The sequence below is a fragment of the Cottoperca gobio genome, chromosome 13, assembly GCF_900634415.1.
Source record: "Cottoperca gobio chromosome 13, fCotGob3.1, whole genome shotgun sequence".
Taxonomy (NCBI): Eukaryota; Metazoa; Chordata; class Actinopteri; order Perciformes; family Bovichtidae; genus Cottoperca; species Cottoperca gobio.
This window is the reverse complement of record NC_041367.1, coordinates 26,548,161-26,569,483: the sequence shown is the minus strand read 5'-3', so window position 1 is coordinate 26,569,483 and position 21,323 is coordinate 26,548,161. Positions and strand designations below refer to the sequence as shown.

Below are 21,323 nucleotides of genomic sequence, written 5' to 3'. Positions count from 1 at the left end.
GAAGGCCTTTTTTTATAGCCGGAGGGGGAAAGTGGAAACGGTCCCTTAATGACTGTATAGGCCGATCTCATATAATAAATATCACGTTTCTTAATACACACAACCATTCAAAAGTCTGGAATCAGCTGTTATATTGACGTTTTTCTCATTTCCTATAATAGCTATTTGAACATAAATAAAAACAGTATAATTCAGACACCAAATGTATTATTTGCCCTAAAGGAATGAATAGGGCTCTAAATATTGAGTTAGTCTGTTTGTTGTGCGCCCTCTGCAGTCTACTCAGTGGTTAGATTAAAGAGGTTTAAACTGTCAGTCCAAAGTATGATCAGCTGGTATTCCAACAGTGCTAACCTTAGCCTAACCTCCTGTTTCTACTGTGAAGTTTGAAGAAGAGCTTTGCTAAAGCAACACATTGCCTGTTAATTCCAGTTTACAGAGGTATTATTAATAATTAATGAAAAAATATATAGTTGTTATAGGCGGCTGCATGTCCGTTTAAGACAAGATAAGAAAAACACACCTAGAGAACCCTCATAGTACATGCTCCAGATTATAAAGTGATGTGGTTTATACCACTGTCACCATCTTGTGAGTTGCTGGATCCAGAAAATCTGTTTAACGATGAATGAAGACAACCCGAGTCATGATTCGGTCTAAGCCAAAATATCTCCTGAAAGGATCAATTAGTTAAGCCTTGGTGTTAATCAGTTCTATCCATTATGATACTACAGCACTCAACGGAGAAATGCTGATGTCTGAGAACACGGTGACGTCACGACAGTGAAGTCTGATGGGACAAGACACAGGGAAACTACTAACTGTGATGCATCTTTACAACACAGGCTGAATAATACTTTCACCTTTATTTTCTCGTCCAAAGAAGTTTGTCTGACCTGGAGGGTTGTTTGAAAACCTGTCTGTGTGAATCCCTTCTGTTACGTGATATAGCTATAATAGACCAGAATTAACCAATGGAATACGTTAGCAGATCCTTTTTGCAGAAAAATATTTTAGAAGTGTAGAGGCTTTATAGCACTTTAATGCTGACACGTTTTGGTCATGGTAGCAGCAGCTTGGCCTCAACACCTAACATTAGCAGAGCATTTCCCTTACATACCATCCTTATTCTCAATCTCGCCGACCTTGCACCCTGAAAGAAACATAATACATGTTAATAAATAATTACACACCAATAAAGTTGATAATATGTAGGTTCATGGCTGCTCCAAAACCATTGATACAAACAATGTAGGATACATAAATATGCAAATGTTTTAAGAGGAAGGAAATACATTCAAGATGTTTGTCAGGCCTTAAGAATACACAGAATGTGTTGTTGTGTGTGACACTGAATGTAAACAGAAACTTTGTTTGTTTACATAAAAACTCACCAGGGTACCTTGAAGGGTGACACCCCAGCAGTGTGTTACTTAAAGGATAAGGCTGGCAAAATTCTATTGTTTTGTTATTGTCAAGAAATCGCATGAAAAGACCAAAACCAACAATGTGGTTTTTCCATCTGTCAACACTGTCTGACTTCCCGACTCAACTCTAAATCCATTTGTTCCTACTGAAGACGTAATTCTCACAAATCTGGTTTGATTTGTTAAAATCCTTGATAATTTCTGAAAACACTTGGATACTCTAGTTTTTAGCAAATATTACTAAAACAGTAGGAAATAGTGCAGTTGTTGGGGGACTATTTTCAGCTGCGGATTAGTCGACAGTGTTTGTGGCAGCAGAACGGTGTGTGGGATTGAGTCAAAATAAACTACAGTGTGTAATAAAGGAACATGAGAAAAGAATGCACTAAACAATATGATTAGATCATAACCATCTTTATTAATTTAGCGTGGTTATTGTAAGACAGTGAAACTCTACATGTTACTGTAATATGCTCTCGGCTGTGGTCCTCACTTTAGTGAGACATTTCATACAGTTAATGGGGAGAAGAAAAACGCGTTTTCATCATCAGTGGCCTTCACTGACAGGCTGTGGGACGCCTCAGTCTGTGTCTGTTCTCTCTCCACTATGACCCACTTCTGCTGAAACAGATGTTCCCTCCACTCCATCATTTACTCACCTCCCTCTTAATTACTGCCGTGAATTAGCAGACACAAACATCTCCTTATAGGAACATGTGTGCACTGTCTAATATTTCCATCTCATGATAGGGACAGTGATATTACTTGAATATATAACACTCAGCTTGATGCAATTAAGAGGCAGGTTGAGCAGTTTATAGAGCTGTAATTATGGATGAAGGGGAGAAGTGTGATGTTTTCAACGAGGCGAGCAATTAGAGGTAGAGTCCTCTTATTCTCTGCTGGACCTGGCTCTACACACACACACACACACACACACACACACATTGACTTTGATCCATTAGTCAACACCATATCCCAGGGTTCCATCTGCGCCTGTTTTGCTCTCATCCTCTATGCTGTCCCCCAAAGTTGTTGGCTTATATTTTAATGAGGGAGTGTCAGTTGAATTATTCAGCTGTCATTTGTTGCTTTTATAAAGTAAATGGATGTCAGAGAGGCTTTTCTCTTTACACCACAGCACAAGCTGTTCTCTATTCTCTGCTGCGTCGCCGCATGAGATAAGAGCTTTTTATGAGGGTTTAGTAATTCAGCATGTAAATATGTTAGTTACATGATGAAATAAAGAGGAATATATTTCAGTACAAGGCTTTTAGGTAGTGTATGACACATTGTGGCAGCCATATTGGTAGTCCTCAGTTCAGCAAAGATGATTTTGAACAACAGAAAGCACTTTAAAGATATACACAACACTTTTTAACTAGTCATGGTTTTCATAGGGAACTGTCAATCGATCAGCAAAGTCTGATTTGCTGAGTTAATATTTTGTTAATACAGCTAATAGTACTTACTAGTAATTCCACAAGTTGTCATATGGGTCTTCAAAGCAACACAACCTGTCACTGGAGAATCTTAACACACAACATGTTTCTACCTTTTGTTTTTCCTCCAACTATAAAAAAACATTGAGATATTGACTAAATAAGTTGTGACTTTGTCTTGTGTTACGCTTCCTCTGGCACAGCATCTCAAAAGCTCACATTAACAGTCTACGTGTGCGTTTTACAGCTCTTGTGTTATTTGTACCGCTTTAAGAGGTGAAGCTAATGAATTGTAGAAAGTGTAGAAAGAGCTCAGCACTGTGTAGTGTAGACATGTCAACAACAATCAGTTCACTACTAACGCTGAGATCTCAGCTAGCTTTCAATAGATTTTACTGTGGGAACATGTTGACATATCTTAATTTCCTCAGATATCTCAAGTTGCATTAACTGCAGCCAATGATTCACATTTGAAAGTATATTGTGGCCCATTATATTGTGAGAGAAATAATTTGTGGGTTCACCCCTAATGATTATGTTTGTGAGGTACACTTATACAGAAGCTGGACTGGTGCCAAGGCAAATTGGATTACGTCTCCCAATGTTCCCTCAAGTGTTTTATTATCCCTAAGCTGAAGGCGTAATGTGATTACTTGGTGATGCCCTTTGTTCAGCGCACTATTATCCTGATGCTGTGTCCATGAGTTCATTAACGGCACATTATGACTTGTTAGACACAAGCACGCTGCAGAGGCCGTTGAGCTCGTGCAGTTTGAGTCATTCATGTTGCGTTCAGGCTGGATAGACTCCTACTGTACGTGGGCTGCAAGTAAAGTTTCAGTTTAAACAAGGACTATGGACTGTACACGCAGTTTATTATATAAGCAGTATTAAGAGGGTTTAAGTGATAACAGTCATGAATTTCTCCCTCATTATGCATTTAAAACCAAAAGGAAAACGTTCTAGCACAATGCCAATTTGTGAAATGAGGATGACTTCATGTGAATAATATGAAAATAAGTTTGACAAAATTATTTTGACTAGAAGTTCAGGTACTATCTTTCTTTCTCCAGGGCTTTCGACTGCATCGTATGGTCTTCATCAGTGGTTGCCGTTTCCTCAGTTGTCATGGAGATAGCTTAGTTGTCATCACGTGTTATTACAGGTTGTATATGAGAGGAGACTTTTCTCTCTGCCAATAACTCCCTGTCAGTCCATCCCTGGTGTCTCCATTCAAAACACTGGGTAACCGGGGCAACGGCAGCACACGTCATCTTCTTTGCTCAAATGCAGAGGTGTGGCTGTGATGAGCAACATGATGTGATAGATATTGTTTGGTTTATATTTTACTGTGCTGTTGCAATAAATAAAAGAGAATAAATAAATAAAAATCAGTGATTTATTTGAAGATCATTACCAGGATCACGTTGATGAAGATTAAAGAGGCAACGTTGTCATTCTTCGGGTTTTGCATATGAAAATAAAAATAACAATACAACATTGAAAGAACTAGACCACATTTTGAATTCAAAATGACTAATATCACTATTGTGATATTCAAGTGCAGATTGTATCCCTGTAACGCACAGAAAACATGATAACATGGATGTTTGAGCTGCACCACTATGTAATATCACCACTTGGTTAAGTTGTAGTTAAAGTTTAAACATTTCAGGTTGGGTTAAGAGGGGTTTCTTTTACTTTACTGTAAAATTGCTTTGGTGAAGTCCACATGGTCCATTTTATTTACATATGAGACAAACATCCATCCATTTTCCACCACTTGTCCATTCCGGTCATAGTGGCAGCAAACTGAACCCGTCCACCACTTCCTCCAGCTCCTCCTGGGGAATACTCAGGCGATCCCATGCATGGTGGTCCTTCCAGTTGTGGGCCTGCGCTGGTGTCCTTTCCCAGTTGTATGTATGTAATTTTCAATTCTGATTCTGTTTTTTGAGGATCTTTGTATTTCACATCAAAATTTCTACTTGACTAGTTTTTTTTTATTGGAAACCTTACGTTGTAGCTGTGGAATTAGCTCTCACATCCTAAACCATCTCTCTGCAGCAAAGCTTTCTGCTGCCTTTTATAATGGCCTTGTTACTATGTCTATTTGTGATGCAGATTTTAATGAGGACTGCATCCTGGATAATGTTATTCTTTGTAAGACTGGCCAACTGATCAATTCATCCCCCTGGTTGAACGACAGTATTCACTCTTTCAATTTTCCTGTTACAGACCTGATTTACCACCCATCTACAAGTCCACTAATGGTATTTTGAATAACTTTTGATGGAATTTAATAACATGATTAAAGATTTAATGTGTAAAATATGCAATAATTTACACTTAAAAACATTAAACTAACATTATCAAGAGAGTGTGAAGAGGTAACAGTGATGACGTTGTGTCAAACACGTCTCTGTGTTGTGTTGCAGAGATATCTACTGAAGTTAGCATGCTAACAGCTAGCTGCTCCGTCCAGACTGTAATACCACTTGTTCCTCTAGAGGTGATAGTGAGTCACTGTAGCTGCAGTCTGCCTCAGTACAGAGGGAGAACTACAGCTGTCTGATTCTCTTATAAATATTCCAGCCACGTTCCATTTATAGTTTGTTTACTTGATTACATTCAAAGTGGTAGAAACGAGAAAACCACCCGCACCACCTCTTTTCGTCCTCCCAGCTGCCAGGAGGCTGAAGCCGCTGTAACTGCAGGGCTGTAGCTCGTTCTGGCTGAGCTGAGGTCTCTTCGGCCGCTGACGGAGGCTCCATTTGACATAGGCAGCTGCAGAGTGCCGGCTCTGCCGACCTTTCTCCTACCCTAGCAGGCTGCTCTCCTGGCTGTGGCGCCACCGGGAAGATCCGACAAATATGCGGGTCATTTTTCCAATAAACAAAGTAACGTAATGTTATACGGATGACAGCCCCGGTTAACATCAGTGCCCAGTAAACACAGATGATCAGCTCCACGTGAAGATTATAAGACAGCAGAGTTTTCTGACCGGAGATCAGAATTTCAGCAGTTTGGTCGAATCTTGTGAAATTTTGCCTCCTATTTCTGTGGAGCAGGTAGCTCAGAACTACACATTGAACCTTTAAGGATGCCAGTGCTGCATACTTTTTAATACTTTATATTTAATAGCTGACGTAATCCCAAAATCTAGTTTGACACCATCAGTAACATTATGTTTTTTAGTTAATGAGTGCAATAACGTTCTCTCCTTCTCTGTTAATAAGATGCACAAGCTCACCAATGTGGTTAGTTGTATTACAACTTCCTCGAGTCACCTTGACATTGTTAAAACAATTAATTGGTTCCATTGGTCCTTGTGTGCTCTCTATTAAATCTTTGACCTTTGGTCATGTCCCAGCCATAGGTCCCAGCTTTAGTGCAGCTCTCAGTGCAGCTTTTGACTCTGCGGAACACTGTATCTGGGTTGAGAGGCTCAGGCAGTGTGTGAGGATTTCTGGATCAGCTTTGTAGAGGTTCTCTTACCTTTCAGGCAGGATTTTAGCAGTTACTGTTCATAACTATGCCTCATAAAATGGCGTTACCAAGGTGTGTGCTGTGTCCGAGACCCATTTGTTTAGAGTTAGTGTTAGGGTTATTTTTATTTAACAAAAATACAGTAGATTACATAAAGTCTAACCCCTAACAATAAACTGTAGTCTGGTTTGGATGTTCACACAATATGAACATACTGTTAACTGACACGTGTGTTCTGTCAGTGGATACACATCACTGCAGACTTTCGCAGCAGCTTTTCTTCAGAGAGCTGTGGATTCATCCCCCGGCTATGTGAGATAGGAGGCAGTTGATATGATCTATGGAGGGCCACGGGAAGACAACACTCCTTTTTAACGCATGAATAAAGATATACCCGCTGTGATAAAAGCTGATAAAAGCGACATTTATCACCAGACGTGCTGTCAGTGAAGGAGACAAGCTGACAATTATCAGGCCTATCTGCAGTGTAATCACTGAGCTCTACATTGTCCTTTTGGCTTTTCCATATTTCTTTCTGTTGATTTGTGCCTGAGCGTTATGCAAAGCAAACTTCTAATGCTGTTTTGTATTATACATGCTGATATGTTGCTAATGACAAAATGTGTGTCACTTGCTGCATTTTGCTCATCACAGACATTGCTTGAACCACAGAGGTCAAGGTCTCCTACAAAGTATCTCAGGTCAACATTCTTGACTTCACCAGAGTGCTGATTTCTTCTTTTATTTCACTTGGAAATTCATGCAATTGAATGCAAACAAGCCCTTGAACGGTGCAAGTTATAACCCCTTTATCTTAAATTGTAAGTGCAAATAGCTTCAGATGTCAAAATAATCCATGAACGCTGGCACTCTCGCGCCCTGAAGCCCTTTTATATAATAGAGCATTTTGTTATCTTAGCTGAAATTGGAAAACTCTCTCTGCTTTGCTTTCTCACTGGCAGATGACTGTGTGGCAACAATAATGGCTGAGACTCTGACTGGGTAAACTCAGTGCAAAGCATTTATGCCACTTTTGAAATCATCCAGAATAATGTGTGGAACTGCTGTTATAACATGTTAGCGAGTTGGGTACACTGTGAATGGCCATGACTGCAAATACATATTATGCAAATAGTGAGATTTACATATATTTTATTATGTATGGCTGCGGCAGGCAGAGAGAAGCTCTGTGTTTGACCATCTCTCTACTTATTTAATGTGGTTAGTAAACAGCACGACTTTCTGATATGGTCACTTTCTGTGTTCTGTTCTTATCTGCACAATCCCTGAGTGAATCAGAATTAAATGTACACAATTATTGGTCAAGTATGTTCAAGCATACAAGGAATTGGACTTGGTTTCCATTAACTCAATAGTTACACACAGAACCAAGAACACATGTGCATACAGCTACTACAGAAACACATACAAATGATTTAAGCATGATTTAAGTCCATCCTTGACCTTGGAAATAGCAGATTGATAAAATATTAAAATAAAGTCTACTTAATAGCCTTTTTTCAGATCTTTTAGCCACATCTAAGCCGGTATGATAGGTGAAGGGGGTGGGTGGGGTCATTATAGACCTTTTTGGTGGATGTTTTGGTAATGGCCTCGTTGAATAGGTTATGGAGTTGGAATTGTTTATGTCCAATGATCTTGGACCTGGTTAACCAAATAGGTCAGCTTGTTCCTGTTACTAACTGAGAGGTTCTCAGGTGAAGTTGGCCAAAGTCATATTTTGTCATAAAGATCACAATGTTATCATTCCTCACTGACCTTGGTGGTCTCCACCACTGAACTGTGCCGAGCCCAGACTAAGCTCTCTCTCACAGAGTGCATTGTGGAGGTCAGTACCAAGCTCAGACCAGCAGCTATCTGTGTAATGAGATGCTGTCTTAGTCAATGGAAACCACAACGACATTTTCACAGTCAAATCTGGCCTCTGGGATTGCTGAGTAGAATTGGATCTTGCCCTCCTGTGGCAGGTCGAGCATCCTGAGGGTCAATGTTGGTCTCCTGCTTTGTTGCAAGAGATTCTAAACCTTACTCTGTTTTCTGTCAGGTGATGAACGTGAATCTATCAGAGGGAGACAAGGTGGTGTTTGAAGATGTGGGCCACGGGGAGAACACCATGCTGGCCAATGAGTCCATTTTGATGAGGGGGTTGGTAATACGGAGCCACAGCAATCAGATCTCTATCCGCTTCCACAGCCAGAGGTCTCAGGTTGGATCATTCCTGCTCAGATATCAAGGTAAGTGTGTATTACAGAACGCATCCCACCTGCATGCTGTTTAAATAGACAATAGACAAATATGAAACAACAATTTTGAGGAAAAAAACAACTGCTGCTTTTTTGTGACTTTAAGAAATCTTGTTGTAACTCAGGATAATACATACAATGTAGTTGAATACATTCCGACTTCAGTGCATTCTTTGGACTATTCTTTACTGAGATCAAGCACATAAAGCACCAATATCTTTGTAACTGTTTTACTTATGAATGATTGTCCTGGACATGTCCTAGAGAGACAGGAGTTTCAGAAAGACTTTATCTTGCAGCCAGCTGATGACAGAGGAAAGAATTAAAAGTAATTTTCTGCAGCTGCCTTTGTTGTGAAAATCCATGAAGTATTTTGTAAATGTGTGATGATGTTTTGCGACTCCCCATGAGAGGGGGTCAGGTCTGATCCTGCTGGTCAAATTTCAGACCATGAAAACTGTGTAGAGATTTCTTGATATTGCTTCATTTATGCTTGTTTCTATTGATTGCTCTCCAAAGCGCAGATGGCATGTGCAAATGTCTCCTCTGTTCAATAGTGGCATCAACTTCATTACGTGCTGCTTAAAACCAATCTGGACTCTGTTTGCTAGCTTCTCACCAATGCTGGCCAAATGGGGGAAGAAGAAGATAGAGCTTTGATAGTTGTTGTTTGTTTATGCGTGTGTTGTGTGTATGTGTGTGTGTGTGCGTGTGTGTGTGTGTGTGTGTGTGTGTGTGTGTGTGTGTGTGAGTGTGAGTGTGTGTGTGTGCGTGTGTACGTGAGTGTGTGTGTGTGTGTGTGTGTGTGTGTGTGTGTGTGTGCGTGTGTGTGTGTGTGTGTGTGTGCGCGTGTGTGTGTGTGTGTACGTGTGTGTGTGTGTGTGTGTGTGCGGGTGTGTGTGCGTGTGCGTGTGTGTGTGCGTGTGCGTGTGTGTGTGGATGTGAGCCAGTCGTGAGGCTCCTGTCTGCTTGGACTTTCTACCAAAGGTAGATATATATATATATATAAGTATATATTTCATTTGAACCTCTTTGGATTTCTGACTGTTATACTCATAATGGGCACTTTTCAGGATTTTTCTGGACAATTTAATACTAAATAATCAATAGTCTACAGATTCTACAGTCCTCATAATTTGAGCCTATCTGGGCACATTTTAATGGATTGGCATCATCTAAAAATGAAGCCGAAGATATTTTAATCCTTTCTTTACTCGACTGCATTTTGTCACCTCAGCATGCTGGTGTTGCGGTGTCACTCTCCTTTACTCTTCCACAAATGAAAAATAGAGTGTGTGAAAGAGAAAAATGATTTGGACGTATCTGTGATTGACTCTGAAATCTGTGACTGGGTTTCGCAAAACACACGGATGTGCTGAGCTCTGATACTACTTATCATTAGCAAAGAGCAGCTTCTCATAAACGTCATCTTTTTGATCAAGGATTGTAGAGAACTAAGGTGTATCAGATTAATGAGGCCACAGCTGTTATGTATATCATATAATATATATATTTAATAAACATCTAAGTAAAGCAGGGGTGCCCAAAAGGTATTATTTTCATTATAATGCTTAAACATTCACAATGGTGTTGCATCCCTAACAATAAACTGTAGTCTGGTTTGGATGTTCACACAATATGAACATACTGTTAACTGACACGTGTGTTCTGTCAGTGGATACACATCTACACTGTCAGTGGATACGCGCTACACTCAGGTAGATCGCGCACCGCTAAAAAAAATATACATATATATTCCCCCAACGGAACCCGCGCCCCCAATTTTTTCTTTTTTTCTTACCTTGCGCATTCACCACTGTTTCGCTTCCGCACACACACCTAAAGTCAGAGACAGAGTGGAGGAAAGGAGAGGAGTGGAGTGAACTATGCACCAGCAACCCCCTCCCCCTGTCTCACAAACTGTCGACATTAGGGCCAAAATAACTTTGGGATCCCTCCAACAAACTCATAGATACAGGAGCAAAGCGGCTTATTCATTAACTGTGTGGCTACCAGCTGACTAGAAAAGAAATACATTAAAATAATCAGAGCACTGCCATTATAACCGACACTCACTATTTGCTATTATTGTCATGCTTACACTGCTACTGCAGCTCACTTCACAACCCTAACCATCTCCTTATGTGCTTTATAGATCTAGGGCTCTATTTTCACAAACCCTGTGTCGTGGCGCAGATAACAGACAAGTGCCCTGCCCCGTGTGTCAGGAGTGTGCCAAATGCACCTATGTTCATTTTGTACCCAGGCTCACCTGGTGCCCACGTGGCACACTTGGATACTGGGAGGGGTCAGAGAGAATTCATTATCATACATCAATGGTGGGCGCGTAGAGACTGTGACAATCATGTCCAATCACATTCACACCTTTCATGCCCTTCAACTCAGAGCTCTCCCCGTCATAACACTCTGACAGTTTGGGACTCACATGGAGAGTTTTCAACAGAGGAAACATAATGTTTTCTGAGACGCGCACAGTTTATTTATATGTAAATAATGTAAATGTTAATGTAATTGGTGCGGGTGATAACAATGTGCAGGAAAGTGAGGAAGAGATTTTAGGTTAGGTAGAAGAAAGTGAGGTTGGGGGAAAAAAAGGAAAAGAGACAATTGAAAGTGGTGAGGAACAGATAGATCAAACAGAGAAGATCAGTGAGGTGCAGGAAGGAGAGTCAGGTGGTTTGGGAGGAGAACAGGAGACCGGTGAGGTGCAGGTAAACATGGCAGATGTAGAACATATTACATGGGGTGAGCAGATAGAGGAAGTAGAGATAGAGGAGGAAGAGGTAGCAGCACTGGAGACTGTACAGCAAAAATCTGCTGCTAAACGTAGGAGAAAATCTAAGAATGCATCCAGTGATCCTCACAACGGTAAAGTTAGGGAAGAGAGACAGACGGTGAGAAGGCAGGGACAGAGTGTGTGTCTGACAGCTGCGACGTTTCAAGTTTTAATTTCAGTGAAACATCTGGGGAAATACAGAACAATAGACTCTCAGGAAGACGACAGCAAACCAGCAATAAATACAATTTATTCAAGTTCTATCATCCTCTTTCACTCCAGCCTCTGTTCACAAAGCACGAATGAAGCGAGCCGCTCTCAGAAGCGTCAGAAACTGAGACTCTCTCACCGCTAAACTCAAAAGGAAAAGCACCTGTCGCCCGTGGTACACTTGGAACAGACAGCGGACTGTTACCAGCGGGCCCTTAGCCCACAGAGGTCCATTGTCGGCTGGGTTTTCAGTCCGCCTTTCATCCGGTTACCACCGCAGGCCCCTCTCGTAGCCTTCCATTATTACTTTAACAATACTTAATCAAACTCCCGCCCACTGGTCTCGTCTCTGTTATAAACACACGTATGGGCCATGGAGAAATTATTTCAGCACTGTCTGCGAGGAAGGGGAGAGGAACAGGGAATGGGACCTCTTATATGATTCAGCTGCTGACCTATATTGGCCTCGGGAGCTAGGCTAGAAAAGGGGGAAGAAGGACTCTGGACAACGCTCTTCTCAAATCCGGTTATAAAATGTAATACAAAGAATCACATTAAAGAATGGTTTACAATATGGTAGTAAATCAAGTGGCTTAGTGTTTGGTTATTGGAAGTTCCTCTATCAGTTAAGGGGGCCAGGTTATGGTTATGGAGGGCTTTGTAGGCCATGAGGAGGATCTTGTACTGGATTCTCTGGGGGATGGGGAGCCAGTGGAGCTTGTAGAGAACGGGGGTGATGTGGTCACGGGTCCGGGAGTGGGTGAGAAGACGGGCAGCGGAGTTCTAGATGTGTTGGAGTTTATTGATGATTTTTGCGGGTGAACCATAGAGGAGGCTGTTACAGTAGTCCAGACGGGAGGTGATGAAGGCATGGATGAGGGTTTCTGCAGCTGTGGAGGAGAGGGATGGACAGGCGATGTTTTTGAGATGGAAGAAGGCCGTCTTGGTGAGCTGTTTAGTGTATTTGTCAAATGAGAGGGTTTGGTCAAAGATGATGCCAAGATTTCCGGATGTGAGGGGAGCTGGAAACTGAGGAACTGTCGATGTTGAGGGTGAGATTATGGGTGGATTTGGTGAGTGTTTTTGGTCCAATGATGAGGATTTCAGATTTTTCACAGCTTTAGGAAGTTGATTTGTAGGCAGGATTTTATTTCCGTGATGCAGTTTGTCAGAATACAGTGGGTAGCGGTGGAGATTGACTTGGTGGAGATGAGGAGCTGGATATCATCAGCAAAGCAGTGGAATTAAAGACCATGACTGCGGATTATTATCAAGGGGGAACAGGTACAGGATGAAGAGGAGGGGGCTGAGAACTGAACCTTGGGGGAGGGGAGCGGTGGGGGATTTGCAGTTATTAGTAGAGATGACAGTGCCTGTCAGAGAGGTATGATTTGAACCAAGAAATGGCAGTGCCGGTGAGGCCAAGGGGTAAACCTCTCCTTAGGATGTTTTAGCCTTTTTGTTTTTATCAGTACTTTTTCAATTGTTTTTGTGCCTATTTTTGGTGTGCCTGTGCACCCTAGCACACTAGCACCCAGCGAAAGAATAAACAAAACAATATTTTGTGTGTAGACAAACGTAGACAAAGCACTTTTATACTTTACTACAACATACAACTTGTATACATGTATACATTGGTCTGTTGGTCCGCTACTTTGGTCCAGACTGAAATAACTCAACAACTACTGGATTCATGATCCCTTCAGGATGAATGCGAGCATGGCTGCAAATTCTTCATCCCTTTTTTTTCTCTGTTTCTGGCCTTACTCCTGACAGGAAGTGGATCAACCAATCAGGTTTCTCATCTCCACATAACATACTGTTGATAGTTACCTCTACAAAATATAAGAACATACAATACTTTAAGATTAAGTTCATAGAGGAAGTGTAAAAAAATGTAATGGTTTGTAAAGAAAAACATTAATATCAAATAGTTGTTAAATAAAGTTGTTAAATATAGTGTTTATATCATACTATATCTTTTCTTCTTTTTGATTCCTCTGAAAAGTTATAATATTTGTTTTCAAATTTGAACTATTATTTGTCTGAGTCAATTTGCCTTGTAACATAATGGATGCAGTTTTAACCAACATTAAAAGCCCAACCAGTTATTACTGACTGGGAGGGCGAATTACCTCCCAGCTTCTCTTAGTTAGTATTTGTATTAGTGTTTAATAAGTATTTGCATCAAGTATTTGCACTGACCCATTGATTAGACGGCAGACAGAACTATACAAGTTAAAGCTCCCATACCTTGACCTTCCTCAGATATGCACCACAGAAATACTCTATTGCAGTTCACCATTCACATCCCTCCAGAAGCTAGCCTTCCCTCTCTGGCCTTTGTCTGAAATACTGAAAGAGAAGGCTGATGGTCAATTCATTCAATGTGTTGGATTGCAATGGCTTGAGCAGGGAAGTCGTGCATGTGTTGGCTGAGATAGGATTCATTACATTGAGTTGCTGTTGTAATTTATTGTTCCCAGGCAGAGAATGGAAAGTGCCTGCAGGCAGCAGCGGATGAGTATGACAGACAGGCACCATGGATATGTGATTGTATTCATGCTCACAACATGCTCAAACTCACATCAGTTTGCAATATGTCACTTCTGACATGTATACTAGGTCTTCCAGGAAATTCTAACCGCATCCCCATTGCACATCCTTACTGCTCAGGACGCTGTTATACAGCCTATATGAAGGCAGGCTTCATATTAAATCTCATTGTATGATTCAGTGTGTGAGGCGATACACAACATGTGAGCCAGGGAAGTAATTTTCCCATATAGTTCCCATGCCAAAATGGTGATATGTGTATGTACCGTTACATCACATGTAGGATCCAAAGATGTATCTGATAGAGTCAAATATCTCAAAGAAAAACAGGTAATGAGGTGACTTTTACTGACTTCATCACAAACCACACATTCTTACAATTCTAAAGATTTTAATGATGTGGTACTAGGTGGGTGATTTAAGCTTCTGCATTCAATCATGGGGATGAAGTGCATTGCAGTTTACAATAAAGTGAGTCGATGTAACTTTTAAAATACGTAATAAGCTTCCTCTCCTCTTCCTCTGAACAAATACAAAATGAATCCTCAAGCTATGAAATACACCCTTGCTCAATTCAATACACACAAAGATGTTGCTGCTAGAGCCTAACTTGGTCTGGTATGACCATTAGCTTATGGTGGCTAATGTCAGCTAGAGTTAGCAAAGTGACATTATGTTATCACTGCCAGAGAGACATGATGAGTGAAATTATTGTATCTGGATTCTAATGCAGATGAAATAAATCAGTCAGGCCACAAATTGATTCTTATTTCAGGCTAATCAACACGTGGTCAGGACAACACACATAGTCTGCACCGTGAGAATGCAAACCCAGCTCTGTATAGTCCGATGTATAAGAGTGTACTAATGAAAAACACATTTTAATATGAAAGTTTACATGAAATTATTATTATAAGAAGAAAGCATAGCGGCTGGTGTGATGGTCTCTTGTATTATTAACCATGGGTCAAATGATTAACACTATCCGACCCCATGGATTTATCTAACGAAAACCCAGAGAAACCCGGAATACAATACAATTCATGTAGATGTAAAGTGAATTTAGGAGCATGCTTCATCTAATCGTTTGATGGAAAACCCTCGGTCGTCTTCAATTTGACTCACAGGAGTGGTGCTGGGATATCGAGCTAAATGTTGAGAGGCAGATGGGCCGACTCATTCTCTTCCTTGGATAATTATAAACCATTGACATGCTGACACATTAATTTAAAATGGGCATGTAACTAATATTCTTTGGTTATTATGAAGATGTAATTGCAACAGGATTTCGCCATTAATTAATAATGGGGAGAGTCAAATTGCCTTTTTTTCCTGCATTACATTACTTCCATATCAGAAGTTAGCATGAATAACAGCAGTTTAGCCTGTCAAGCATTAAAGAAGACATGAGTGATCACTTCCGTGGCAAATTACACAATGTTCAGCTGCAGAGGGGAGAAACACACACGTGTTTGTATCACTCTACAAAGTTCTGACTTTGTGATCCACACTTTACTTTCAGTTAGCACATGCATCCCTCTCATAGCTATAGCTGTCACTTAACTTCCATCGAGTTAGTAGCTACAACATGTGTAGGGGTATACAAATATGGACTAACCTAGATTTTAGATTATATCTAAGTAGGCAGTTAGAAATTTCCCAGTTGAAACATTTTTTCCTAAATGTTAGGTTCATGCTTTATTTCTATCTGAAAGACATGTCTCACTGTCCTCCACGCTAACTCTGATTCATACACGCTGTCATGGCAGCAGCATTATGGCAAATCTCTCAGAAGAATGATGCATTACCTTGTTCTCTTTAAGTAATGATACATTTGATGCAAGTTTATTGTAGGTGGTCCAGATGGGTCTTATAATACTTCAACTCTTTTTACAGTCCACAGTTGACTGTGCAGTAAACCATCCCCTGTCCCACAGAGGGTATGACATTGTGTAAAATTAAATCTCATCACTGAAGGATATGTCCCACCCACAGTGTCCTGTCCTGCACAAGCCGGTCACGCCCAATTATTCTCTATGAGCTCTGATGAGCGAGGTGTAAATGAATCCCCTCTGTCAGTTTCTTTATCGATGTGCAGGCACAGAGGAAGATGTATGTATTTTTCATCAGTCCATGTAAAATGCAAAAATAGTGCTAATAAACCATTTATCTTTGTTAGCAAAAGGAAATGTCATTGTGCTATTAATATAGAGCATGAGCAGGACGCAGGACAGCAAACTTAAGGAGTTCAACTATACAGTATGTAAGAGACTGGACTGGTAACTGCGGCAACGTCTGCAATAGCAACTTATACTTCCACTGTGTATTATGAGAAGATATAAATGTGTACCAGCATATAACCATGGAGATGACTCATTCTTCAAACCGGAGTCAAAAAGAAACGATCAGACTCTACTGATGAATGCTTTACAACAAGACCAGGGGGTTGATTAAAGGGATACTTTAGTAATTCAGTATTGCACCTACAGAAAGTTGGAGAATTCACCGATGACAAATTAAAAAAAGAATGGTCAAAATTGAAGCAGCCGACTGAGGAACCCTGACTTTTATTCCTTAGTTAGGATCAAACTCCCAAAACACTGGATCCTACATTTCCCATAATGCAACTCAACATCATGCCTTCATCTTTTAAAATGCCACACATCCAGTTTGACAAAACAACTCATGGTCTACTTACAGTAAGGTTATTTTTACAGAGCTTTCATCTCTTCCTCTTGGTCTTCATCAGCAGAATACCTTTTTTAATTTAAATGAAATGAAACAGTTAGGTTAATGCATGACATTGGAAAGAGCAGTTTAATAAAACAAACCCAACAACCCTGTACACACCTCCAGTTTTCCTTCCTCTTTGTAGTCTCCAAACTGAGATCAGCCTGATGACATGATCAGGGTTCTTTTCTCAGACTTAACAACAACAAAAAAAGCAAACAAAAAAAGCTACTCCAGAGCCACAGACCGTTTCACAAAGTAGTAATGACCATGAGGTAAACTGAAGTTCAGTGTCCCTTTAAATAATCCAAATGATAGTGCTGCAGAACTGTGCTTTGCTGCATGTTTTATGTATGTTTTGACAAAGGTTGAACTTTTCGGCCTTAATTCTAAAAGATATGTTTGGCGCAACGCCAATACAGCTCATTGTCCAAGGAACACCATACCGCCTGTGAAGCGTGGTGGTGGTAGTAGCATCATGCTTTGGGGCTGCTTCTCCTCAGCTGGGTCAGGGTCTCTTGTCAAGATAGGCAGGATAATGAATAGATCCAAATATCAAGATATTCTTGCACAAAACCTGCTGGCCTCCGTCAGAAAGCTGAAGATGAAGAGGAATATCACATTCCAACATGACCTAATGACCTAAAGAGAGCTATACACAGGAGCTCCCCTCGCTATTTGAAGGAACTTGAACTTTTCTGCAAAGAAGAGAGGGATAAAATTCCAAGTCTCGATGTGCAGAGTTAATAGAGACGTATTCACAAAGACTTTCTGCTGTAATAAATGCAAAATGTGCTTCCACAAAGTATTAGTTGGGTGGGGTGTGCAGACTTATGCAATCAGGGTGTTGTGGGTTTTTTTAATAAAAAAATGTCCTAATAATTGTTTCTTTTTTTTTTCTTTCTGGATTTTTGTTTGTTGGAAGATCACATTAAAGATGGAACAAGTCTGAAATTGACGTTGTTATTTCTGTCTTTACGTTTCAAAAACCTGCAATTTCACAAGGGTGTGTAGACTTTTTATATCCACTTGTAACTACAGTGTTGTCTGTGCATGTCTAGAAAGTGATGGAGCGCACAAAAAGTATAGTTCACTGCTACCTTTTAAATATTGGTTATAGCTCACTGTACACTAACTGCTCAGCACCAAATGGCAGACATCACAAAATCAAGAGGAAGGAGGGTTGGACAAAATAATGCTGTACTGTTATTGCAAAGCTGGTCTTCTGACTTCTCTTGGTTCTGCTTCAGCTCCTGTAAAGTGACTGTTAGCAGCTTTTAATTTGTTGCAGTAGTTTCTCTCCTGCTGTGTTGAAGTGGCTATCACTGTAATATAGTTATTTAAGAAATGTTGATAATGAGAGTTTGTCTAATCTCTCTCTCTCTCTCTCTCTCTCTCTCTCTCTACCTCCGCTCTCCCACACAGACACAATTTCCTCTCAATCAGTAACTATAATTTTGTTTCACTAGCAATTTGTACAAATTTACATTTATTTTCCTTTGCTACATCCCACATTTTACAGACATATGAAGGATTTTGCTGAAATACAACCGGCAGTAACCAGTGATTACCTGCAGTAATATCATTTTGAGCAGCGCTGCTTTACTTTTTCTAGCACAAAATCATACTAAATATGGACATCTCTTTGCAAATGCAAGCAACACCTATTAAAGCCTAACCCTAAAGTGCTGGACTAAGTGGACAACATACTGTCACTGTCCTGAAAGGAGTGTTTAAAATGGTAAAGTTGCATCTCTGGGGAGCCTGAATGTAATTCATGCTAGAGCAGGTCACTAAAAGCATAAGGCATCATTCTCTGGCGATCATGGAAATCATTGGAAATGTTCTCAATAATAGAGAGAACTTGGATTTTATTTGAAACAGGCTAATATTCTTCATAAGTATTCGATCATAGTTTAGTCATTTACCTTTTTGATCTGCTCCTGTTTTAATTTGCTGTTGATACAAACTCAACACGTGCTCTAAATGTGTATCTGCTCTCTTGGTAAATTCAGTATAATGTACATTTGCATGCACTGAAATACTCATACTCAACACTGCACTATTACCCATTGTCTACTCACCTCTTTGCGTGTTTGTGGGCTTCCCACCTCCACGCAGGGGCAAAGTCTAATCAGCTGTTAAATGTTATTGTAACCACGGTGCATTGTTTTGATGTCATGGTCATGTAATTAAAAATGATATTTTTCTCTGTAAAACTATATTTTACGTCCAGTTGGGTTCCAGAGAAGGTAACATCTACTGATTTATACCTGAGAAAGACGTTTTTACATAACTGTTGAATATTTTTGCACAAATCTGCAATTTGGGAGGCTAACAGAATACATGTCTTCCGTCACTATATCTGCCGCTATATAGTATATATATCTTCCCTTCATGAGTTTCTTTGACCAATCATGGAATCCATACCAGCTCCCACGGCAATCTCACTGGCTGTTGAGATTTCTTGCTTCACACTAAAATGTTAGACTTACATATTTACTGACATTGTCATTCTCATGCTAGCAGGGCCAAAGTAGAAGCATACTGAATGTTGACACAATAGAGTCCATGGACTGGTCAGTGCGTAATTGCAGAATTCCCAATGGTGGGCCGCAGTAAAGACATCAGCATCAGCTGCTGAGGGTTCAGCTCATGAGCTCCTTCAGGGTCCCTATCATTACAAACCCCATGTGTCCTTTCACTGGCACGTAGAGCAGCTGGTCATCAGAGGCCAAGAGCTCTGGGTGTACTGGGTGATTTGCCTCTGGGTGGGAGGTCTACTGCTCCATACCATGTTAGGCTAATTGAAAGAGAAACGACAGGGGGATCTTGCTATAACAACATGTCCACGTACTGCAGCCACAGGCTGCCGTTGAGCTGAGAGGCTGCTGCAATAAAGCATAAATAAAATGGATTGCAGGGGTGGAGGGTGGGTGTGGGTTTTTTTACTGTATGTCTATGGCTCATTGACTCTCAGGGAGTGGGGGAATAAAGAAGAGAGCTGCATTTTCACTGCAACATATATTATACCACAGTCTGCCAGCAATTTGTTTCTTCCCTTGTTCTTTTCTATTCGGATCCTCCTGCATCATCTGTGCTCCTCTACTTTATGTATGATCTCTATGTGGTTGTTTCTGTGCCTTCATCTTCTCTTTCCTGCTGGCTATTTATCATTGTCGATGGCCTCTTGAGGATGGAGAGAGGAGGGGTGCAGCCCCATTGCATTCTTCTCAGAGCAGCTACTGTTGGTCTTCTCCATCTTTCTCTTTGTTTTTCTCTGCTGTTCTCTCTGTCAAGACACAGACTGCTCTCCCTGCGGATCACAGCCAAATTAGGACGATACAGAAAATGACTGGAATACAGTTAACACATGAGGAGAGCATGTTTTTCTTTAAACTATCTCTGATATGATGGCAGCTCCTCTTTGAATACATCTAGGAGCTTTGTCTTTATTAATAAGATTGCTTTGATATCAGATGTCAGAGCAGATAAATGAGTCCACAGTATTGCTGGAGGATTTTACTCTAAAACAGATTGTGACTGTAGAACACATGCAATACTCCGTTGTGAAATGCTGCTAATATTTCTTGTGGTTTGGGTGCCTTTTTATCCCCTTTTTATATATTTTCACAAACATCAGAAGGTCAAATTTTTGTTTTAGAGTTTTTAGAGTGTTAAAGTGTTGGGTGGAGCAAACATTGCACTTTATTGTACAAACTGTATATGAGGTCACTTAAAAACAATAGGTATGTACAGTATATGCTACTGATATGTGGCCAGATATTTTCAGGGAAATAGCATCAGACATGATTTGAATGGGTTATTAATGAACTGTTGTTCTGAAAAACTAAATGTTCACCAAAACTATTAAAAGGTTGTGTAACTGTAACAAGTTTACCATGTCATCTTTATATTTGTTATATTGTGTTACTGTTGTGTTCACAGCTTGTTTCTGCTACATCAAAGTGGCCAAATCAGCTATTGCAGGTTTATTATTTACTGATTAAAACAAATATTAGTAATGAAAAGTTGAGAAACAATAAGATAATGTTAAAACACAAAATCATGTTTTCATGTTCATCAATCTTGTTTAAATAGTTCACTCTTAATGTAATTCCTTAAAGGTTCAATGTGTAAGATATGGCAGAATTGAATCTTAAACCATTAAAACAATGAACTAACATTATAAATAGAAGAGGTAACAGTGTTGACGTTATGTCCAAGACTTCGACAGTATGTGTTGTGTTGCAGAGATATCTCCTGAAGTTAGCATGCTAACAGCTAGCTCTGCCCTCAGTACAGAGGGAGAAGAAGTACAGCTGGCTGACTCAACAGACTCAGAGCTTTGCTACATCACATCTTTGATCTCTGCAACGCTTTCATAGTTTGTTTTGATAAATCCAAA

General features: G+C 40.2%; 1 protein-coding gene across 1 annotated transcript in view; it reads left to right on the top strand.

Moving 5' to 3' along the window:
• LOC115017349 (seizure protein 6 homolog) overlaps window positions 1-21,323 on the top strand; it is a 182,432-nt gene that overhangs the window by 100,130 nt on the left and 60,979 nt on the right. Inside the window, exons 4-5 of the mRNA XM_029445695.1 lie at window positions 8,424-8,613; window positions 10,819-10,930. Of these exons, the coding sequence (XP_029301555.1) occupies window positions 8,424-8,613; window positions 10,819-10,930 (302 nt within the window). The remainder of the gene's footprint in view (window positions 1-8,423; window positions 8,614-10,818; window positions 10,931-21,323) is intronic.